We start from the raw sequence: 25,536 nt of genomic DNA, 5'->3' as shown, positions 1-25,536 counted from the left end.
TTTTCATGGCTTGTAAGTGTATTTCTTTTGATGACAGGAGTTTTTATTTTTGTTTAAATGTTTACGATATTTTCTTTTTCAATCACTTTTGTGGTACGTTATTCTTAAGTTGTATTAAAAATGTTCTTTATGAATAAGTTTGTTTTTATGCAGTCAAATACACTTACTGATTCTCTTGTGAAGAGGCTTCTTTCTGGTTCTTATCCATAGACCAAGCTCAAATATGTCGACACTTATATTGCAATTTTGAGGGAATTGTTTTTATTAGTCTTGGGACTTGGTTTCTAGGTCTTATTGACTACCCCAGGTGATTATAGCAAATAGGAATGTTTCTTTAGATGACTTTGAAAGATATGTGGAAATTTTTGCTTGGGGAATGGGCAATCACAATAACTAATTTCTCTGTTACTGTACTTTGTGAAAATAACTTTTCAGATTTTCAGAATATATATGAAGCTTTCCTTGAAATTTCTATCCAGACATGTGAATTGATTATGTGAAAAACTTACAGTTACCATGTTGGTCAGCATGTATGTTGAAAATGTATCGCGATGCTTTATTTGCCATGTAGAATTTAGATATGCATCAGAGAAAAAAGTTGTTGAACTGATGCTATTAAATGTCAGGCATCTACTGCAGTAGATAATATATTTTAGGATTCACTCTGACAAGTTGACTTGGGAGTTAACCTGTCATTACTTGCTCTACATCTCACTAGTTCACAAGAAGACAGCTAAACTTGTCATCAGGGAATTTTTTCTGACTGGGAAAAAAATATGAAGTCTGAAAGGTTTACAGGATTCACTGGCAGAATTATATTAGTGTTGTAGGAGTACCATTGCATTTTGAATTTCTTTCACAAACCATATAAATAGATAAATAAGTATAAATATATACCTATATTTATAAATATAAACCATATATATATATATATATATATATATGTAAACACTTTTCAGGATTTTGTGTCATATTTAGAGCCTAATTATCACATGAAAATATATGTAAATAAAAACAAAAATGAAAACATTATTTTTTTACCTAAACTTTTGAATTCAGCAAGCTATAATTTTGACTAAGTGAATATAATATGGGAGGTTAATATTTTTCAGGGAAATTGAATTACATCATTTTACATACATCATTTTACAGGTATACATTACTTCAGTATACCTATCAACAGAGTGTGTTTGAGCAACAGTTGATGTAAGATATATCAAAGCCTAAAACATGGCAGAAGTATTAGAACAAGTGTCAGAATTCTTCATAACAAAATCACAAGCCTGTAGGCTGGGGTTGCTGCGGTGATGTGGTAACTAAAAACAGCAGATGGGGATGTGAGAGAGCAACAGATGACGACTGCAGACCCAGTGGTCAGTAAAGGCGGTAGTTAGATACCGCTGGACAGTGTGGCACGGCAGCGGTGGCGTCTCCTTCAGGCACTATATGTTGTCTACAGAGACTGAAGTACTTCTTGCTTCCTTGTGCAAAGTTTGTAGCTAAGACATATGGATTCAACAGATGGTTTAACAGATAGCAAATGTATTGATGAGTTAAAAAGGAAAACTTTTAATCCACGAGGAACAGGAGAAGAGATAAGGGACAGGGGCCCTGGGAATGTCACATGGAAGCTACCTTTATGGTGTGCTGCTGTAGCCAAGGAGAAGTTAGATATTTATGTGATTTTCTTTAAAAAAAAAAAAAAAAAGAGTGTCTTTGGTATAGAAGATTCATTTGGAGAGCAAAATACAGGCCAGTTCATAAACAACTTTTACAGTGATCCATATGTGATGTCATTAGCTTTTCAGAAGACTGGTCTGATAATATGGAGGAGTAGGAGCTAGAAGGGGTGAAGACTGAGAAAGAAATACAGTTAGAGCTCTTAGTGACCTCAAGGAAGAATATAGAGATCCGAAATAAGACAGTGAGGAGAAAGTATTTTGGAGAATCAGAGTCAGCAGAATTTTGTGACTGAATTTGTGGTGCTCATTGGCAAAGAAATTATTCTAGAGTTCATCTTAAGTGGAGGATTGTGGTGCCAGAAACAGTATGGTATGAGAAGAGAGAAATTTTTGGCAAGTTTGTAGTGTATTAAGATGAAGGTGCCCAAAAATACTTATTAGAAGTACTTTTCATTCGTTGTTAATATGTATTGTGTGCTCAGCTGGGTTCTTCTGTCATCCTCAGTTCAGTGGTGACCAAACTGCGGCACAGACAAGTTGGTAAATTATCCAGTGTTACAAAGCAAGTCAGCGGCAAAGCTAAAGTTTCCGTTTGGAAGGTCTAACTGCAGTTCTCGCACTTGAGGTGCTCCTGTACGCTTGCTTTTTAAAGCAAGAACTGAGCGGAGAGAGGCAATTACCACCTGCAGATAGGGCTTTGGAAGTTCCCAGTTTGCAAAGGAGAGGCAAAACCATCGGCCCCAATGACATATACCTGGAGAGTCCAGGGAGTTTTTTGTGGGTGCAAAGATCACACACAACTTCGTTTTTCAGGAAGAGAAAGTGGACTTGAGGCTGAACAAGTAAGTAGATAGAGATGAGAGAAATCCCAAAGCAATTGGGCCATAAAGGCCAAATCAGAGGGTAACTTTTCAAGAAATAAAATCATCAGTGATTCTAATTTTTTTTGGTCTAAAAGCCAGAAATACCTATTAGAAGCTACTGGTGATGTTACCCTTATGGTTTTAGTGTAGTTATTCAGAAACAGAATAAAAGATTTGGAGGGTTAAGAGGTGGCATGTGAAGAAGGGGGAACTCCCTTTATTCCGGGAGAGATGTGACTGTCAAGGCAAGACACAGACTCGGGGAGCTAGTAGCGAGTGGAAGCTAAAACAGAAAGGTCTTTCAGCTGGGTGAGACAGGATCGTATTTTTGTGAATCGAAGGCTAATCTGTCTTGAAGTAAGAAATTTTTTAAAAGAAAAATTCTAATTTGAAATGCTTTTTAAATCTAACAGAACGTTATACATCCACGGGCATACCAAGCTGGATTTCACAGTCTGGCATACTGCAATTGAAAAAGCAGCAGGTACAGATGGTAATGCATTACAAGATCAGCAGCTCAGCAAAAATGACGTCCCCATTATTGTGAACAGCTGTATAGCATTTGTTACACAGTATGGTATGTATCACAGAGTTTTTATTCAACTTCTAGAACTCACAGGATCATTTTTTACAGTTTCCAAGTGACACCGCCACTGGACTGATGAATGCCCTTCCATAATTATACCTGTACAAAATAAGAGCATGCTCTGTACTCAGCTGATGTCATTCCTTCTGCTAGTAAAACTCACTTAAACTGTGTAGTTTATTTTTACCATTTCCTTCATCCTCTATATGTATGAAAATGTTAAAAATGTATTGAAAGAATATATCATACAATGTACATAAATACAGTAAAGACTTTAGAAGTTCCAAGTCTAGAGTAAAACCTAGAGTAATTCACCTGCTAAGCATGAGTTTAGAAGTATAAAACTTGGAATAATATGTAAGAGAATTTGATTTCTTTAGGCACGTATGTGCATTTATTTCATTCAGCATGCTATTGGTCAAATGTTTTATTATGAAACATAGTTATTAATTTTAATAGTTTTTGTTTATCTGCATCAGATAATTTTATGAGTAAATAGCAAGTAAAAGCAACTTAATGTGCATTTAAATAGTCTGTTTAATTGTATGTGGTAGAGTATTTTATATTGTTTCTTATTTATTTCCAAATTATTATATATTTTTCAATTTTATTCTTAGTTACATATATCTTCAGATTCTAAAAGTAGGTATTTCTTAACTGTATTCTTAAAATATTTTCTACCTTTTGACCTACAGATAAATACTATTCATTTAAAGTACACATGTGGAAAAGAGTAAATTTGTGATCCAGTATTTTTGAAGCTGTATTAACTATTTTGTTCTCGTATTATAAAAGAGAAGTCTTTGGGTGTTTTGATTTGAAAAGAAGATGTATCTTTGTTCTAGAAGGGAAGATTGACAGTGTGCTGAATGTAAGAACATGTCACAAGTAGCAAGACCTTGACAACACTCATTTTCTGGAATTAAGCTTGTACTATGTGTGTTTTAATATCTTCTAAGGAGAATGGTGTTTTTATATCTTCAAATATAATCCAAATACAGTTATTATTAATGTCAAGATTCATTGTATTTATATTACATCTTTCTTGAAATTATGTACCAGATCACATATGTGACTTAGTTTAGGAAGGTCCTTGCTATGACAAGAAGTTTATATTTTCTTATCAGCTGTAATGAAATTTATTTGAAAATGAGAAAATAGAAGCTTATCATTTTCATTGATTACAGTTATCCAGTATTAACATGCTTTTACTTTTTGCACATATATTATGTTTTAGCAAGAACATAACCTCATTGGGAATTTTCACACGTCACATTTCATAACAGCATAGGGGTTTTCTTAAGCTGAAAATGATTAAAATAATTTGAGTAGTTCTAATGTATCCAATTGATTATTTCCTTAGAGAAATTAGAAGTTTCTTTATGGTATTTATTTGAATTTAAAATGATTAACCATTAGGTTGTTTTCAAATAAATATTATATATTATAACTACTTTATAACTCTAATGCAAGGTGCATTGACTTGTACATTTAAGTGATAAAGCCAGTATGATTAGAACTTGGGGTTCATTGTTATTGTCATGTATTAAAAAAGAAGATTTGATATAATTTTAGAAATTGCCCATGATTGCATGATGCAGGTATTTCGCTTACAGTATTTATGGTAGTCATTAATTTGGACATTCTGACTGTGTGTTAAAATCCAAAGGCCAATGATTTGTGCTTTTCATGTTGTAGTTTGAACTCGACAAGTTTAAGGTGCTGCTTTTAGTGTTGTAACTTTTTAAAATCAAGTATAGTAGTTACTACTTAGGGTAAGTTATTTTAATTTATGTGAACAAAATTGCATTCAAATTTTTATTCAGTTAACTGCTAAACTTGAATACTACACCAGATACTACCCTTTACTGGGAGCATGATATTTTAGACACAGAGTCACAGGTTGTTTTTTGGTTATTCATTTTTTGTTTTTCGGTAGAATTTACTCTTTCTATAATCAATCATGTATCAAATACACATTGAGTTATTTTTGTTTTGTTTTGTTTTTTTGAGGCAGAGTCTTACTACATAGTTTAGGGGGGCCTTCAACTGCCTGTGTAGTACAAACTCTCTGAAACTCTCAGTAATCCTGCCTCAGCCTCTCCAGTGCTGGAATTATAGACATGGGCCACTATGTTCACCTGCATGGGATACTTATAGCTATTGGCTATATACACAGAATAGGAATCCTTGGCTTGTAGGGATCCTTGCCTTGTTTATAAAATTATGAAGTAGAGACATAAGTGAGCAGGCAGTAACATCCCAAGTTTACAAAATTATGTGATAAAGAGGTTCAGGATTGCTACCGATATCTATAAGTATAGTGGTAAATCTTACCCAGACAGAGATAGTAAAAGGAGGCTTTTCAGAGAAGTTCGTTTTGTTAAAATATGGCCAGAGGTTAGTATGAGAAGAACTGCATACAGTAGGGAGGAGTTTAAGCCAAACTCTGCACTTTTTTCAGCTATCTCAGTGAAATCCCTTGTCCTATATGAAGGTAGTGTCTCAGTGTTTAAACTTGCAGATAGTACTTTTATATCACTTTGTCACGGTGATGCAGATGGACTCTCAGACTGCACAAGAAGAGAGTGGGGAGTTGTGAAAACATAGTGAACAAGCAAGTGCACAAAGTGATAGCATACGGGCTGCAAAGAAGATCATGGCAAGAGTGAGATCATGAAAAATAATGACAGCTCTTTCTTTCGTGTGGGAGCTAAGGAAGAAATGTTGTGACTTACAATGTGACAAGAAGACAATGCCATATACTGAGGTCAAGGAGCAAAATAAATATGCTGGGGTTTAGTGATGAGGTGCCTGGTGGAACTAGAGAATTGCTTCCTTTGGGTTTTTTCAGTTTATCCATAAGGATATGAGTGATGTGAATGTGCACATGATAAATGCATATGTATAGATGTGTCATGTGTGAAATTTTAAAAATTAAAACCAAGGTCAAAGTGTATGTATAGTACTTGGAATGATGAGTTCGGATGGATTCACTCAGAGAATTTTCTATGGTGGCCAAAAAAAGAGAACAGCAGATGAAATCCAGGAATCACTAACAAAAATTAAATAAGCAGAATAAAGAGAAGGCTGGCAAGTAGCCACAGAGGCAGGGAAGAAAAAGAGAAATATGAGATCATGATATTATGAGAGCCATGAGATTAAAAGAATTCTAACAGGGATTCTTGTGGTGTGTCAGATGCTGCAGGGAATTCTCTTTAGTTAAAAGCTGAAAAGCATCTAGGAGGATGTTATCAATAATTCTTGATGGCCGTGTTTCCAAAAGATTGGGAATTGGGCACAGAAGGAAGATGGTATGTTGAGAGAATGTGGAACAGTGGAGATCATACTTAGAGGAAATTCAACCTGGTCTTGAAAGGAAAAGGGCAAGAAATGTGGAAGTGGCCAGTGGAATATTTTTGTATCATCATCACACCAGGTCAGGGTGAAAACAGAAAGAAATTAATACACAAATACAAGGCTGAAAGGTTAGGATTTTTTTTTTTTTTTAAAAGAGAGCTGTACTTCTGTCAGAATGGAGGCAAATTTGTATCTGAGACAGTAACTGGGAATTACTTGTCATAAAAGAACATTTACAAACGAATCTGTTTAAGAATTGGAGGAATTGTTGGCCAGAGCCTGGCTAAAAGCTGAGGATGGAACAGTTTGTTCATCTGGTTCACATTTTAAGCATTAATGGTGGGAAGCCTCTCATGCCCAGGATAATGGTATCTTCATCTTGCTCATCACAAAAATTTTTTCTTTTAAAGTAGATTTCGAATTGAGACTTTTTTCATGTAAACTTTTTTTTTAAACAAAGGTTTGGGTTGCAAGTATATCTACCAAAAGAATGGTGATCCTTTGCACATAAGTGAACTCCTGGAGAATTTCAAGAAGGATGCACGAAGCTTTAAATTGAGGGCTGGAAAGCATCAGCTTGAAGATGTGACGGGTGTGCTGAAAAGTTTTCTCTCCGACATCGATGATGCGCTTCTCACTAAGGAGCTCTATCCATACTGGGTCTCTGCCTTAGGTAAAGTATATGGTGTGGGACAGAACCGGTGTTTGCTTTCTGATTTGATTGTTAAAGTGTTAAATCTTTGATAATCTGAAAATTGGTTTTCCTCTGTCATTTAATCTACATCTTTGGTAGACATAACAGATTTTTTTTTTTTTTTTTACTCATTCTTCATGAAATGAAGATTCCATGAAAGGAAGATTCCATGAAAGGAAGAGAACTTGAGAGATGATTCTAGAGAAGTAGTTTAGTGAATCATTCTTTGGTCATGTTAAATATATGAAAACCTATTCTATATGCATAAATTTTAAATAGGTAATACTGAAACATTAAGCATTACAATAAAGATTTCTAAATGTGAACAATGGATTTAGTCTCCTCTAATAAATGTGTTTCATTTTCCTGTATTAGTCTTTTTGTGATGTGTCTACATAAAATATTTTTCTTTTTCTTAGGAATCTGTAAACATTTCCTATATAACTCCATTTTTATACGGTAATTTTCAATCTTTTAGCTTTTAAAATTGAACTTCGATTTTTACTATAATTACACTTTTTTATAATTTATTCTGCTTTAAGGTCATTTAAAAATGGCTTTTAACTTTGGCACTGTTATTCTTTTTTTAAAAAAAAGGCTTTTTCACTAACAGTATTTTGTTCATTTTAAAATACAGTTAATATATTTGAAAGTATTAATTTTGAAATCGTATCACAAAATAACTACAATTTGAAAATTATTCCTATAATGACTTTTATCAGTATCAATATTAAAAGAGTAGTAATATCATTAAAATAAAACTTTTCATAATTGAACTACCTAAATAAAACTTTTCATAGTTTAACTACCTAATTCTGAAGACCATCTTTTAGTTGCTTCCAAGTATTTTTCAAATCAGTAAGCTTAATTGCAATCCCAAAATGTGATTGAATAATTTCCTGAGATATAAGTTGTGTAATTAGATAAATGTCTCTGTCCAGGTCTGATTCCCCTTTAGCATTCATTTCTGTTTCTCAGTGATTTTGTTATAATGTATAGCTGTAAAGTTATATGTAGTATCTCTATTTTAAGAAGGCTTGCATTCTGTCTTTATTGTAAAGTCGATTATCCACAATATATAACAAATAAGATTTTGCTGAAATCTTCAAATGTCAAGAAGTTTTTACTGGTATCAGTCCACCTAGAAGAGGTAGGTGGCAGCTGGTAGGTGTATATGTCAGAAAAGACCTTTCACTTTGGTGTGAATTCTTTGAGAAGGTACTTGTAGAAAGCTTTGGATATGAGGCTGAACAGCCTGTATGTCTTTTGCCTTTAGATCCAATGTAACTGAGCCAAACACTTTAGAAGTGTCTGCTGTCGGTTCTGACGGTTCTGACAGGGATAAACAATGATTCTTGGGTGACTTTATTGAAGAACTCCCTTGTGTCCTGTGCCCCTGATCATAGCATGCCCCAGCTATTTTTTGTATATGGTCTGTTTTTTTAAGAACACTATTAAATTGTCTGAGTTCTGAGCCAGTTAAATTGCTCATTGTATTTTCTTTATTACCCAAAACAATTCCTGAATTTTGCTTTCCAATTGATTGTCTTTATTTTCAAAATATTGATATTATTATTATAAGAAACATAAAAATATACTAGTATGACATTTTTACTATAGCAGCATTAGTTACATTTTGTTGAATAAAATGTTACTCCTACAACAGTAAACTGGAGTACATCAAGGCAAATGTTTAGATTATACTAGGAATAATAATTCTTAGATTTTTAATGTAATTTGACCATTTTCCTCAATTGCTTTTATGGGTCATCAACTACAGCATTAAAATTGATAACTGTTTATACTTGTAGATCTCCTATGCAGGATAAATCAACATCATAGAGGTATCACTTGCAGTTTTGAATAGGGATGTACTTGAAAAATATGCCACAGAGTTTCTTACATCTGTGGAATCCCAAAATCCAGGTGTCTGAAAACCTTTAAAGAATCTTTATTGTATTATTGGCTCTATATAAATAGAATACTAGTGTTAAGCAAGAAATGAAAAAAAAAAAAGTTTAGTTTCTAAAGTAGTCAAGAATTGAAAGAAGTATTTAAGTACATTCCCTTTGAGTTGCAAAGTCATCACAAACTTTTCCTTGAAATAACATTCATTTCCTTTAGTAGGAATGAGCAACCATCACACATCCTTTAGAGTCTAGAACTTTGAGGGATTCTTATCTCTAATTTCTCTGTGAGTTTTTTGTCTGGGATTAAAAGAGTGGACGGAAATTCCTTCTCATTTTCCTCTTCATGGACTAATTAATTTCTAGCCACAATGAAATAGGTCCACTAACTTCTAAGTCTAGATCGTTGTGTTAAGGCCTTTGTGCAACTTCTCCCATTCTTCCTGAACTTCTTGAAAGATTTGAAGATAGCAAGAATGATAAAAGACCATTCACATGGACCAGAGAGCAATACACATTTCTTAGCTGCAGGATAGTTCATTGTTTTGGGAAGATCTTCCTCATTTCATAAATAAAAAAGATCAGAAATGTCATTTTCAAATCCAAGTAATGAAACCTCTTTATAGGCAGAGTTAATATACTTTTGTCTTAGCTTTCCAGTTTGTTCTCCATTTTAAGTAATTAGTTGAATGTATTCATAGTAAGTTAAAAATTTTTAGTCTACAAAGTAGAAGATAAACCTTCCCATCTCATTTTCATGGAATATGGGCCATGGAATATTTATGTAAATAAAGCTCTCCTATAATTGTAGGCAATTATTTTATATTTTCTACTGAAAGCTCATTTTGTCACTTCTTGTAATACTTGTAACTGTTATTTTAAAACACATTAAAAAGGCAGATTTATTATATAAAGGATTAAAGATTTTTTTCCTCCCTCTAGATACACAAGATGAGAAGGAAAGAATTAAAAAGTATGGAGCATTTATACGTACTCTTCCAGGGGTCAACCGAGCAACTCTTGCAGCTATAATTGAACACCTTTACAGGTGGGTGGATTCTTCAAATAGACATTTCAAACATGGCACATAATGAATTATAATTTTTCTTAAACTATGTAGTTGATCTTCAGGTGACTGTGTCTCATCATTATAGTAAGGTCTATTGCTTTAGTTTTCTGTAAAGTCACACAATTAAATGGCACTGGAGAATTTAAATGAATCAGAAATAATCAAAAATCCCCAGATGCACCCAGTGTATGAGAATTTTAAAACTCACTTGGGTAGAAGTTGGAGAAGGAGGGGGTTATTTTTCATTGCATTATACAAATATAGTCTCTAGTCTATGTCTGTGGAATGTGGGATGCATTTTAATAGAGAGATTTTTTAAATGTGTTGCATGCAATTATAGTGAGTGGGTGATTTATTGTATTCTGCATGATCAGAGTTCTCTGAGAGAATCTGTTTTTAAATGTTTTCTTTTGGTTCATTCATTTTTTCACTATCAGTTTAGGTCTTATCTATCCCCTGATATTTGATATCAGACTTACCAAATGAGAAAATATTTAAAATTAAAAGTATTTTCCATGTTAGGGCATGAAGGTCACTTTGTACTTGGAAGGAGATAACAAATAAAATGGTGAATTGAGACATTTGGAGGATGAGGATATTTAAAAATAACCTTTTATGTTAAAACTGAAGTTTGGTTTGTATATGTTGATCTTAGCAAGAATTATCATATAAACTTTTAAAGGTATAAATTTTGCTTAAGGGAATATATTGTAGCTCCCTGTATGAATAAAATATTCCCTTGAATAAATTTCTATGAAGCTGAAGTCTACTAAAAATATCTTCCTTGAAATCTAGTTTAGAAATCTTTCACAACATGTTGTCCTTTCTCTATCTTTTTCAACCACTAGTTTTTATGTAGTATTATAAAGTCTTATTATTATAAAATGATTTTCTGTTTTTTTTTCCCCCTTGGTGCTAGGGACTATGCAAAGTAGGTGTCCTACTGCCAAGTTGCATTCCCAGCAAAACTGATTTTCCTATTGTATCACACAAATATAGTCTTATGAGTTGCTGGGCAAATTTTAATATAGATAATTTTAGCATGAAGCATGTAATTATAGAGGAGAGACTGAGTGAGTCACTGTGGCTTGAATTCCAGGGAATGTTTATATACTTCAGATTTAAAAAGAAATGTGAACTGGGGCATGGAAAAAAAAGGTACAAAGGCAGACACAATGTACAGTTTTAGTTCCAGTTACTTGGAAGACTAAAGCAGGAACAACACTTACTGGGGCCTAGCAGTCAAAGACCAGCCTGGAGACCAGAGTAGGAAACAGACAGACTGTCTCTGTGTGTGTCTCTGACTCCCTTCCTCCTTCTCTCCCTCCTTTTTTCCTCTCTTCCTCTCCCCCTCTGTCCCTCTTGGACGTGCGCACACGCACACACACACACACACACACACACACACAGAGAAAGAGTAAAGAATATCTGAATATCTGTCTTCTGGGACAGATGAGTATTAAGACATGTACTTGAAACTGTTTATAGTTAACTGATTGAAGGTTGTGAGAGACTTTTCAGTTCATGCCAACACATTTGGACTTTATCCCACTAAGTAATGAGTGATTGTTCAAATCTGATTTAGCTCAATAGTCCCTGTGATCAGACATTGAGAGAGGCAGAGAAACTAAGTGGGGAACACTTTCTTTGGGTTTCTGATGAGGTTTCAGTGAAAAGAGACTGAACAGGCTGATTATGCATTTGGGCACCAAGAAGTAAAGGAAGAAAAATAAAATCTATGTTGTACCCAGTTTCTTGCAGTAGTTAAAGCAGTCTCGGAAACTAAAAATAAATGGGATAAAGATTGCCAGATGGAACTGATGTTACAGAAGTACTCTAAAGAAAGGTGTAATATTCGTTAATGTCATCAAAAGTTTGAGAGGTGAATTCAGTTAAGGTCAGGTTGATGTAGCATTTAATTCAATCCCTAATTTAGATACAAAATAATTTCTGCCATTAATAACTTTCACTCAGTTCCATTCACGAGGTATTTATAATGCAGTGCAGTGTGATTAAAGTAAGAGTGCCTGACTGTGAGGACCTGAGAGTCTAGCTTCAGCGCAGACATGGAGATAAATTTTGGGGAGTTTGCAGTCTAGTGTGATAAAAGTACAGAACTAGATTTGAGAGACGTGTCTGCAATTGCTACATTCCTGCTTTATTAAATTCCAATTTCTTTTGCATCTTGTAAATCATATATGATGCCTGTGCTTGCTCTGTCTCTGCCATGCAATTTTGCATTTCATTATGGAGTTCTTACATTATCATATATATTACCATCATATTTACTTTTTCATATCTACCAGAATCTATATTGGGTCTACACAGGAGACTACCTGGGTTAGTCTTGCTGTATTGCTTTAATGGAATATGTGCTCTGCTTTAGTGTATAAATGTTTTTTAAATTTCCAAATTAATTAAACAGGCAGTGGAGCAGGGGATGACAAATGGAGACCCTTTTCAGCTACTTCCACTCACTCTCTCATCTATTGCATTTTTACGATGTAAATTTACTTTTCTTGGGGTGACAGCTGTAGAATTTTAAAATTTTAATCACTGTGAACTTTTGTTTGTTGTACTTTAAATGTTTTTTGAAAGACTCCTGGTTATAGCTTAGTGGTAGAAAAGTTGACTTGTTTGTTCATATCTGCTCTTCTCTCTGTGGTACTAGAGACAGGAATCCAAGGTCTTGCGTATCCTAGCCAAGTCTCTGCCACTGAGCTATGTCCCAGTTCCTTTTCGTGTTTCATTCTGAGACAGTTTCCCCAAGTTTTCCAAGCAGAGCTGTACTTGCAGTCCTCCCGCATCAACTTCCCAAATACGTGAAATTACTGGGGTGAGCCACCTTGTCAGGTACTATTTGCTCATCTTTTAAAAAGGCATTCTTAGTTGGATCCATAAAAAGTGAAGTTGCGTTTTTAAATGAAGAGTTTGCTTTTTGAAACGTAACAGTATCCATTTCTGAATAACCATCTAAATACCTGTTGCAAGGTGTTCTTTCTTACCTGATGTACACTTTAAGGACAATTTAGCTAACTCTCAAATCTGGAATTCAGAACCATACAATGTACCTACCAATCCACCCTCACTGCCTTTTGCTCCCCTTCTGTTCTGTCTTATGCTGCAGCACGAGGAGTCACATTTTATACCACTCAGGACACACCTGGTCATGCCTTGGCCACAACTGGTTTCACTGACTGTAACCGTACAGATGTGGCCAGCCTCCCCTCTAAGTCACCATCAAGTACTGTTTCATGACTTGTACTGATCTCTCCTTTACTGTAGCTTTTTTCTCAAATCTTTAGGCAGATTCCAAAGCCACTTGGAAGAAAGCACCGAGAGTGTGTGTGTGTGTGTGTGTGTGTGTGTGTGTGTGTGTGTGTTTAAATCACCACTCTTCATTTTATGTTACAGGACTTTAATATGTGTCTGCATAAAAAAATAATAAACAAGTATATTGGCTTATAGTTCAGTTCTATCAAATCTTCAATAGGAGTGTGTCATGATGAACTGTGCTTTTCTCTCACAGGGTTCAGAAATGCTCAGAAATCAATCACATGAATGCCCATAATTTGGCTTTGGTGTTTTCATCGTGTTTATTTCAAACTAAGGGACAAACTAGTGAAGAAGTGAATGTAATTGAGGACTTAATTAATAATTATGTTGAAATATTTGAGGTAAGCATTTTACATCCTGCCTTTGTTAATATAGTTTTGATGTTACTGTTTGCAAAGAAAGATGCGTGTTTTAGGATGTTGTTATTTGTATTTACTTGTATTTAGAAATGAAGAATATAATGGATAATTTTTTTGAAGTTTTTAAACATAACCAGCTTTCTAACCTATAGCCATTCATTTAAATTCATCTGCTTTTAAAGCTCTTTTACCATCTGGTTTTTGTTGGACAGAATAGTTGTATTTATAAGGCTTTTGTGTGTGTAGAGTTTTCTTCTCAGTGTGTGGATGCATAAATGTTTCTGTGAAAAGTTGTGAGTTTACCGAATTTAATAATAAATACCAGGCTTTTAAATTCCACAATTGTGAAAGCATTTTAACTTTTTTAATGTAATTACGCCTCTAACTAGAAAAACTCTGAAATATAATTCCATGGTTTGTACGAAGTTAACACTGTTTTAATTAATTGACTTTCAAATTTTCTATTTTGGGAAATTAATATTTTCATATTTTATCAATAAACTGTAAGAATAGAGTGCTTTCATAGTTTATGTAAATGAAAATAGGAAATAGGCCCATGATTAGAATATTCTGGGTCTATGTCAAAGGTTCAGTTCTATCATGTAATTAATTCTATGTGTGTAAGGTTTGTTATGTAACCTTTATGGGCAGTCCGCTAAATGATGTTTAAAAATTTGCTTATTTTTTGAAGGTACAGGTATACCAGATGAAACAAAATGTGTTAGTGTTAATAGTGGAAAAGGTCATCATCTGCAGAGATCTGCATTCTCATTAGGATAATTTATCACAGGATTCATTAGTGAATACAAAAGAACTATTTTAATAAATACAGTTTCTACTGAAATTGATAGAAGAATGGACACCATGATTGTTGGATTTCCTTCGCTCTTTGATCGCTTCTCTATTTCTTTGTATATGTGTTTGCTGTTTTTGATCATTAGCGACTTCTTGCGATAATCTGTTGCTAAAGAAAAAAGTGTGGCTTTACATGCTCTCTTTATATTCTAATTTTGTCCCATTCTGTTAATAGAAACTGAGCAATTATCTTCATAGTTATGTTCAACCCATCTTTTCTTAGACGTTAAAGATTATAAGCACTCAATAAAAATTTTGGTTTGAGAAATGAGTTATAATTCTCGACCTATAAGAATTTTGAAACCAATCATCAATCTCTTCGCTTGTTTAAATCTCTTTAGCAATAGGGCTTCCCCATGTGGAAGCCGCATCCTGAAGGAAGATCATATACACATGCTCTGAACATTATGATACTCTGTTCCATTGACTTTGTTTCTGCCCCGGCTGTGTGGTCCCATGCTGATTAAGATTGCCATTCTTGGACTCAGGATGCAGCTCAGTGGCACAGCGCCTGCCTGGCAAGCGCAAGGTCATGAGTTCAATTCCTGTTACCAAAAAAAAAAAAAAGAAAAAAAGACCATTCTTATTTATTTTTATCTTTTGAGGATTTAAATTCCTGAAGAGTTATTGAGGATGAGTATCATCAGTCCTTGTGCTCTACATTATTAGAATGTCCCAAATTATATTTTAAACAGGTTAAAGAAGACCAAGTCAAACAAATGGACATAGAAAATAGCTTTATTACCAAGTGGAAAGACACTCAAGTGAGTAGTAATAGTTAGATTTGTAAAGATTAAACAAAAACAAAAAACTTTGTAAATAAACATACTCATTGTATTTTTAAGTTCCTATTAGAGGAAAGCAGAATGAGGAAAAAGCTCCTTGATGAAGTACTCATGTGATTCTGTAACCTGATACATCCGTACATAATATGTTAACAAAATTTTTTAAATACAGCAGAAAACGATTTCATTTATTAAGATTTACTTTAAAAACCTATTCAAAATGCTAGGGAGTTTCAAAGGAAGCATTTAAAGCCAAAAAATAATGATAATAATACTAGAAGAAATTGCAAATTCAGATAGCATAATGATTCCATCATGATTCTGAAAATATAAATTATTATATGCTTTTGCTTTGTGTGCTCTCAGCTGATTATATTAATGAGAGTCTTTCTAATGTGATCTTTGTAATACAAGCTAATTTTTAAGTCATCTTTCCTAAATCCTGTCTAGCTTTCCTCAGTCATACTATATGGCATGTATGTTTTCAGGTCACATTATGCTTTCCCATGGTACATTACATTGTTTGGTGAATATTCACTGGAACCTCTTAAGGCTGACCATTAATCATCGTGTAGTAACTAGAAATTATAGTGAATTCAAGTTTCAGTGTATATAATAGAAGTGGGTTAAATTTGCTCTGTTTATAATTACAGTCAGATAATGTCTCCTTATTAGTCAGACCCTAAATTTGCCTAAATCTTGAAATGCCTACTACTAATTAGAGAAAACATTGGAACTATAATTCCATATGAAGGAGATGAAGCAACACTTCAATTCCTCAGTACTAATACTGTGATATAGTACTAATACTGTGATACTGCGATATTCCTCAGTACTATTACTGTGACATCCATTCATTATTATTATTATTGCATCTATTTTAACCAAAGTCATTACTGCAGATTTCAGGAAAGTAAGAATGTAGTTCATTGTCAGTTCTTTTAAATTCTCACTATTTGAGGCTCATATAACCCTGAAATAAAGGGTTATATGAGCCTGAGAGGTAATTTTTGGCAGCATTATCTATGTTGTTACTAGAAAAGTATGAATATCCATTTGCATGTTTTATCTTTTATATTCATAGTTCAACAAAGAAATGAATCTTGAATGCATTTAAATGCACTAAAAAATACAAAAAAACTAGTTTCTAGATCATACAGTAAATGGAAAAGTAGAAGAATCTGAAAAAAAGTGTTTCTTTTGCTTGAGTTTTTCATTATTCAAAGCTTTCCTCTTGAGAATTTTTCTAACAGTCTGTGTCTTTCCTCTGAATTTCTTGGCTGTTTTTCTTTATGGCTTTTCTATGAGTTCTTTGTGTTTGCTTTTTTTAATTTTTAAAATGTGTCCTTCCTAGAGAGTTATTTATGCAAACATAGTGAAAAGCAAAAAATGTCAACTGTATCTTTTTCTTCCTAGAATTTTTGCATAGCATCAAAAGTGAGAAAGAAAAATTGGAAGCGATCTTTTCTATGCCTATGATGACAGAATAATTATGAACACTTTTTCGAAGTAACTTTTTAATGTTTTACCCGTAAATTTACTCATCAGTTTTATAATGAGCCACATTTATCTGCAAAATGATTCCTTCTCCTTTATAATCATTTTAAAAATATTGGGAGATGAACATTATTTGTAAATAGTTATGTAACACTGAATTTCTGAAAAGAGCTACTCAAAATATTTTTCAAAATTTTATTTTTATTTTCTGATTTGTATCTTCTTTTAATCTTATGGGATATAATGACCCAAATACTGATTCTTAAATTCTTAGTCAGAAGTCATTAAAATAAACCCTTATTGTCTGACTATTCTAACACCTCAGTTATTTATTTTGTTTTGTTTTACTAAGTTCACTTTCTCTATTTGTAGTTGTATTATAGATCTGATCTAGTTTATCCTTCAATCACAATGTTTGGAATTTATCATCTTCTTAAAAATTTAATAAAACCTAATTTATCTGTAGTTATTGACATCATGGATACATTACAATTTAGAGCAGAATTATATATGTCTCATTTTGACTCCTCATGTTGTTTATCTAGTTAGGTACATGGTGGTAGCATGTATGACTTCTGTTTTCAAAGAGTTTATTTCCACTGTAGCGTATTCAGATTTCAGTAACAGGTCAAGACTTAAAATGTCACATTGTGGTTGTGACCTTACTGTAGATTTCTTGTCATTAACCTTATCTTGAAATAAGTACATCATGCTTGTTAACAAGAGAATTTAACTAATTTTAGCCCTTTGATGACAATTTTTAAATCACATGGTGTCCTATATATATATATATATATTTTAGTGATGTATGTGCTATCTTCACATCTGCCCTTTCTAGGTTTCCCAGGCTGGAGATTTGTTAATTGAAGTATACGTAGAGAGGAAGGAACCAGACTGTAGCATTATAATTCGGGTGAGTTCTAAAGAAGATTGTGAAGAGTGCTGTTGGACATCATAAGTATTAACATCAATTTGCATATTTTGAATTTTCCAATATTTCTTGTATTTGCCAGTTTGAACAAATGACTGATGACAAGATTGTATTTTCATAACAATATTCTCCAGAACTTTTATGTTTTACTCACTTGGAAAGGTTAGGGTTTTCTGTAGCTTCTGGAAAATTACCTGAACTCTTTTGCTTGCTTTTCCCCTTTGTAAATTCTTAAGTTTAGGCGAATTAGGCCTGTCTCAGCCTCAGGCTTCTCACTTATAACGTGAGGAAAGGTTGCGGTTTTCACATTATATCATTGATGTGAGGATTTATTAAAGTCACACATGTGAAACGCTTGTCAAATTCTTTAGCAAATAAACATTTAACAAATATCTATTACTATCATGATATCATTATTATCATTATTATTTACTCACCCTTGTTTTCTGTACTTTAACATTTGTCTTCTAATTTCATTAAATATTGGATAACCTTTTTCTTTCTTGGGAGTATCACTCCTTCATGCTGAAACAAAATACAGATCCTTCTCATACTACTATATTCAGTAATTAGTTTGCCTTGTGCACAGTAATTGCGGCATTTCATGTTCTTAATTGATAAAACTACTTTTCCTGCCTGCAGAATAGATATGCTGCCATGTAAGAAAATTCAGCTTTCACTTCTTATATTTTTTTAAAATGTAACTCTAACCAATCACAAAATAATATGGTTTTGAAATCTATGTTAAATATAATTATTACCTTAGATATTTCTGATGCTTACATATTATGACTATGGTGCCAGCTAACTTACTTGTTACTTGGAGCTGAAATATTATGGCAATGATCAAACCCTTTAGGAGGCATTTATTTGGCCAGTCTTTGTCCACATCGTAGTTTTTACATTAAACCTGTGATTTTGTTCATAGGGCAGATGAGAAACTAGGGTCCATCAGTCAGCATGTGTCAGTTACTAGTGCTGGAAGAAATGACTAAAGCACATGATCTAACTGTTCTGACACATAACCTCTTTACAAGCATGTTTTATTTTTACCTCACTTACAGAACTATAACAGAAATTATAGTTTAGCAAAGTTCTCACGTTTTCTTAAATGTATATAGGTGAGACTATACATTCTCACCACGAACAGCTCCAAATGTTCCTTAAAATATACAGAAACTATTCAGAAATCACCAGTAACATTTGTTTTTGTGCTTAAAACTTTATAGAACTTTTTAGTTATATTTATCTCTGTGGATCATTACCTCATCTCTTGGAGATAGATGGAGTACATAACATCCTCGTTTATAAGAATGAAAACTAACAATTGAAAGAATTTAAGCCCACATAGAAACCTGGGTCATCACCTCCCAAATCTTGATGATTATAATACTGACCCATACATTCCACAGAGGAATGATTTCCTAATTCTGGAGTTCTAATTGTTTTTAATAGGAGCTTTGGGTTTCTCCTGAAGCAGAGGATCTTCTGCTTCAAACCAAGGCACTACTCTGCTCTCTTATTTCACAAGTTTTCTTTCTCAGTAATTACTATATTTGAAGAATACCTCCTCTTTTAATAATTGTAAATTAATGTAGATCAAAAGCAACATTAAAGTGATCCATGTATTGTTCTTTTTGTTTGGAATTCTCCACTTTCCCCAGATGCTAACATTTTTAAAAACTTACATTTTTTGAGCTTCTCTAAATACAAAAATGTACTTTATTTTACATTTAATATATTCCTTAAATAAACCCTAAATTTCATGAAATACAAAACATAGAGCATGTGAGTTGCCTACAGTGAAAAACGTTTTTATTATCTCTGTATGTCTAATAGGCTTAGTAACAAGGGGGAGTAGAAATGGAAATGAGCACTTTCCTTTCCTAAGAAATTTTGGGACAGGATATGTGAGTTCAGCTGCGTTTGCAACAAGTTTAAGCTAAGGCTTAAAACTTGTTTCTCATTATTACTAAACTCTATCTAAAGAAAGTTTAAGCAGCACACACTGAAGATTTGAAAAAACAAACAAACAAATAGAAAAGCTAAGCTGAAATCCCAAAAGTCCTGGAAGAAGTGGTTTGCTTCTGCAGTGGCCTCCACCTTTGGCTTTCGCACTCTCATGGAGCTGGGCCCCAGGCTGGCTCTGCTGAGTCTGCCCTGAAATCCTGGCTCCCGCGTGATCTGGTATCCCACCATCTGTCACTTGGCATGGCAGTGTACACCACAGACTATCGAAACCCTAGGACCATTTGGCAGGAGAGACAGCAGGCGGTCAACTGTGTGTAATTTAGGGCCCCGTCTGAATAAACCAAGTCACTTTGTGCTCTTGATTATAGAACTGACATATGAAAAGTTTTATTCCTAGGAGATTATTTTCTTTGTGACTGGTGAAAGCCTGTGTGTGACTAGGAACATCTTTCCTTCCTTTCTGACCAAGTGGGAAAGACCTTCCTGATTATGTCCATAGTGTAATAACCCTTTGTATTTACATTAAATTATGTTAAGTATAATGGAGATGATCTGAACATGCTATCTCCTACTGCTTAGAGAACGTAGTTTTTACCATATGAGGAAGAGGGGTATTGTTAGATGGAGAGTATTACCGCTGTAGTACAAGGCAGCTCTTTGTCTAACATAGATTGTTAAAACATACTCCCTTTTTTTACAGATATCTCCTGTGATGGAAGCAGAAGAATTGACCAATGACATATTAGCAATAAAAAATATTGTTCCTACAAAAGGTGATATATGGGCCACATTTGAAGTCATTGAAAATGAAGAGCTAGGTGAGTGATTTACATGTTAGGGATTTTTAAAGTCTTTACAGTTTGAAGAAATATTGTTATTTGAGGAGGGGAGAGAAGTCATTACTAACATTTTATGTTTTGTAATTATTAGCTCCTTGTTATAAATTCCCTTCTAAGTACATGTTATATGTTACCATCAGTCAGGGTTACTTTCCTATTAATTTATTCATCAAAATAGTTAGTTTAGGTATTGACTATAAAAATAAAGTGTGAAGTGCTAGATAGCTGTGTTTTTGTCTCATGAAAGAAGGCCTTTGTTTATAACGACAAGCAGTAGGATTTTTGAAAATATGCTGTGTCACTACCACCATTCTTTTATATGCCCACTAATTTAAGAAACACAAAGTATGTATATTTAAAGATCATTTATTACTCTAATTTTTGTTGTTGTTTTAAGCCTAACAGAAGCTTTTTCTTTTGGCTACTTCATTTTCTTCTGTCTTTAGTGTATTAAATATTTTGTCCTCTTTATGAAGAAATGGAATGGTAAAGAGACCTTTTAAAACATTGTGACTACCCCAGTGGTCACATGCTGAATAAGCTAAACATTCCAGTAAGACCATTTGGTTTTAAAGACCTCCAGGAGAGGAAAAAAAAAAAAAATAGAGTGAAGAATGTCTTTATCCCTTGACCATCTGTCTAGCTAATACCTTCTAAGGTCTCAGGACTTTTCAAGTATAACTGTCAGGCTGCCAAAAGGAAACCTTGCCACCTGCAAATAAAAATTAAAATTTAATGTTGAAATACCCCATAGTGCCTTATTAGAAGTGTAGTCAATGTTAGAGGTAATGGGAATGAATGATTGTGCTGTGTCTTCAATTAGTCCATCTTAATATTTTAATTCTATTATTTCTTTTTATCATGCACACTTGTCTAAAAACCCTAATTTGTGGCTAGATACTGATTTTTTCAATATTCATTACCAAGACCCAGATTGCCCTGTGTCAGCTCAGGGCTCTGCATGAACAGAACTGCTCTAGCAAATGACTCCGATGACACCCTCGTCCCCTTACCCCACTGTCAGATCCAGTAGGTTTGCCTCAGACTTTACCTGCTCATTCCATGGCACTGTTAATGACCTTTCTTTCCCCTTTCCTTTGATGATCTTCATTCCATTTTCAATCCTGCTCAGATTCCCTTCTTGATTCTCTAATCATTTTGACTCATTTTTGGTTTTTCTTCTTTCCACCTAAATGGGGGGTTCTCTTCCTTCACTTTCCTTTGCAGTCTTCCCGTATTTTATCATTTCTTTATAGAAAATTTATTCTGTTCCTTGCACTTGACCAGTATGTGAGTGCATTTCTCACATAAACCTTTGTTCTTTCCTCAGGAGGCCGAGTTGGTTGTCTCCTTTAAAATCCATATTCAGTTTCATTGCTTGTCCTCTGATCTTTTTGTACTCGCTAGCACCTAAATTTGTATTTATCTAGACAGGAGCCTCTCGAAATGAATTCAATTAATTTTTTTGGATTAAATTATTTCTTTTCTTTTTGTCTTTAATGTCCAGCATGGTGCCATGCAGTTAACCCCTACTAACCAAATAAAGCTATTATATGATTATGTGATATAGACATGCAAGAGTTTTTGATTTTTCTTTTTTGCTTAAGTTTCATAGTGGGCCCAGCTTATCAGCTTCATTGTATTTGTGAAATATATTTGTTCACATTGTTTCCAGAATTATGTATCTAAATCACAGATTAGATTACATCTTTCTACCAAATAATTATTCTATTATTTTGCCATTGTGTCTTTTCCCCTAAGATCCAGCTCAAGTGGCTCAGTGACATTCAGGTGAACATAGATTGCACTTATTTACTTTAGATCATTTGCTTCTGCACTTACAATACTGCATACTATCTAATTTGTAGAATAGGATTGTTTGCGCATACCTTTTTAGGCCACTTAACATATGTCCTAAATATTTGTATTGCTCACAACCTATAGGATAATGCACTGATACAAACATTCTCCAGTAACATTTTCCCCCATAACATCTTAACTGAGATAGAAAATGAATATATCCATTCTGATCTAAGTGACTTGGATTGTGACTCTTCATAGAGATATATCCAACTGTAGAAAGCACATATAAAGATATCCCTGCTACTAGATTTTTAAGTCCTGGTTAGCACTTGGGCAGTTGGTTATTTCCTGCATACTTCTATTTCTGTTTATTTTAGGAGATTCACTGCAGAATCCTGAATCATATATTTTAATATAGGCATCTTCTTCCTACTAACACTTATTCTTTCAAGGATTAAGTTTGATGAAAGCAGTGCTGGCAAACTTATGACATAGTGCGTCAGCCAGATGTTTGTTACCATTGAAAGCTCTGACAGGTTTGCCATTGCTGGATTAAAGCATTGGCCTGTGTCATGCTATGGGAATTTAGTGCCTTTCGTCACTGGTCCTCCTGACAGAGAAGAACAGATAGAATGGATGATGACATGAAGGAAATACATACAGCTGGAAGGATTATTGTCTACTTAGAAACATTGTTTTTGAAATTTCTTTCTGGAAAATTGGGAGCATCTTTCTCTGAAAATGACTAGTTAGCTAACTGTACATGGTGCACCATAAAATGCTCAGATTTGATTGGTTTTATGTTGTTTTTCCTTTCTAATAAAAAGGAAGGAAACAGTTATCCTAGTGAAGATACCAATATAGTAGGAAGCATCAAGTTGATTTGATTTGTGTGTGTCTGAATCAGTTATTCTTTGGACATCAAAAATATGTACATTTGGAGTTAATTCAAATTTGGCTTAATGTTAATGTGTGGTCAACTGTACCGTAGAAATTGGCAGAGAGAATCCTAGGGTATTTTTACTGCTTCCTGTGGAACAATTGTAGGGACACAAGAAAAATGACTGTGATTATTTTGGTTGACTGAAGTAGATGAGACTTGCATGTTCCTGACCTTCTGAAGTGTTAAAAAGCTTTATTTCTAGTAACATGCAGAAGAGATACAGTGAACTATAGAAAGGATAAAAGATAAAAAAATAGTAAGCACAAGATCTTAGTTGGTAGGAAGAATGTTAACAGGAAATTGGTGAGTTTCCTAATATAAAAATAAATACTTAAGTAATAAAATGATAATTAATAAATAGATAAAACAGTATTTTTCTACCTTGTCCTATCTAGTGCCCTATTTATGTAATAAATATTCCATACCATTTACTTTACCTTTCTGAAATAATTTGTTACACTTATTTTAAAAATTAGCCTAATATCCCAGATATACCAGAATAATTAAGAGAAACATATATTAAAGGATATGTTTATAATTATATAATATGCATAGGTAGTCAAAAATGATGAAATTAGATTCTTACTTACATCTAACTTACATTTATAAAAGGAATCTTTATTGATCTGTTCAGAATAACATTTCAGTTTTGTGACCAATAGTATTAGCAGTATTATCATCATTAGTGAAATGAAGAACAATTCTTAAAATAGTAGTAAAACAAAGCACATTTTCATATGTTGACTTTTATATTGCAATCATGTAAATACGCAAACTTGAATTAGGACTATATATTCAATTAACTTATATATAGATTTTCCCTTTAGATGAATACCTGTTGGGACACTTTAATTTTATGCTGGATGGAAAACACTTCTTTTGCCTTTCTTGAAAGATGTAAAAAATCATTGACCCTCTCATGCTCATTTTTAGCGTAAGCTCAAACTCTCAGCAGCAGAGTAGGTTGGGTGGCTTTCCTTAGCTGTGACCAGTACATCAGATAAATCAACTTAGAAGGAGCAGAAGTTTCTTTTGATTGACAGCTGACAGGGTTTCAGCACCTTACCGGTTGGCAGTGTTGCTTTTGGGCCTGTGATGAAGCAGAACATCATGGTGGGGAGCATGCGATAGAGTAAAGCTGCTCACTCACTCAGGGTGGCTGGGAATCAAAGAGAGAGCTCAGGCTCCCATATCCCTTGAAGGGCATACCCTTAGGGATCTAACTTTCTCATACTAGTGCCTATCTCCTAAAGGTGCTAGTTCTGCCCATTTGTGCCACTGGTTAGAAACGAAGCCTTCAACGCCTGGTCTTGGGGAAACATCCAGATTCCAAACCTGAGCAGAGAGAATATTACCTCCATCAGTAGGGACTCTTCTACAATATTTTCTTATTCTAATCTCCATCTGGAAGCTTATCCTGTTCTCTGTCCGTGTAGCGCCTCTACCCTCTGGGTCCTTTGTATCTTGGAAACAACTGCTTGAGCACTCTCATAAGTAGACTTCACTGAGAAGTTTGAGTTATGAGGCAGTTACTTTCTGTGCAGCAAATTCATGGCAAAATGTTTTCTTTTTCTTCCTCATAGCACTAGGTATGAAAGATCTGACTTTTTAAAAGAATCCTTGAGGTTCTCTTCTTTGACATGAAGGACTGCAACCCTCTGATCATGTGAATGGGAGAAAGAAAGGCCTGTGCGGCCCTAAGATTGATTGTTGAGGAAGTTGTAATGGTCTCTGGAAGCTCTTGACCATTACTACCAGAAATTTAAGGACAACAGTTTTTATTTCAGGAGGAAAATGAATAGCTATTTTTTAACAAAGGATATCAGGCTTATTCTTTTCATAAAATTATTATTATTGTATCAAGGATAGAACTGACAATTTCATGCTTGTCAGGCAGCACTAACCTAAAGCCCCAGCCCTAATATCTAGTGTCTTTCTTCTGTCTCGCTCTTTTTTTTTGTACTAGAGATTGAACTCGCAATCTTGTGCTTACCAGGCAAGTGCTAGAGCCACTGAGCTAAATCGCCAGCCTTATCCTTTCATAAGATTTTAAATA

General features: G+C 33.9%; 1 protein-coding gene across 6 annotated transcripts in view; it reads left to right on the top strand.

The window, feature by feature from the left end:
- Arap2 (ArfGAP with RhoGAP domain, ankyrin repeat and PH domain 2) overlaps positions 1–25,536 on the top strand; it is a 168,520-nt gene that overhangs the window by 105,489 nt on the left and 37,495 nt on the right. For 5 of the 6 annotated variants that reach the window (XM_063240678.1, XM_063240676.1, XM_063240675.1 and 2 more), the window contains 7 exons: positions 2,959–3,122; positions 6,952–7,164; positions 10,035–10,140; positions 13,691–13,838; positions 15,407–15,475; positions 17,832–17,906; positions 20,596–20,713. In XM_063240678.1, coding sequence (XP_063096748.1) covers positions 2,959–3,122; positions 6,952–7,164; positions 10,035–10,140; positions 13,691–13,838; positions 15,407–15,475; positions 17,832–17,906; positions 20,596–20,713 — 893 coding nt within the window. The remainder of the gene's footprint in view (positions 1–2,958; positions 3,123–6,951; positions 7,165–10,034; positions 10,141–13,690; positions 13,839–15,406; positions 15,476–17,831; positions 17,907–20,595; positions 20,714–25,536) is intronic. The other variant, XM_063240677.1, reaches the window with a different exon arrangement.

The sequence above is a fragment of the Cavia porcellus genome, unplaced genomic scaffold (genome assembly GCF_034190915.1).
Source record: "Cavia porcellus strain 051 isolate PalLab524CR breed Dunkin Hartley unplaced genomic scaffold, mCavPor4.1 scaffold_30, whole genome shotgun sequence".
Taxonomy (NCBI): Eukaryota; Metazoa; Chordata; class Mammalia; order Rodentia; family Caviidae; genus Cavia; species Cavia porcellus.
Note: the sequence above shows the minus strand (reverse complement) of the source record. Positions and strands in the feature narration are given on the sequence as shown.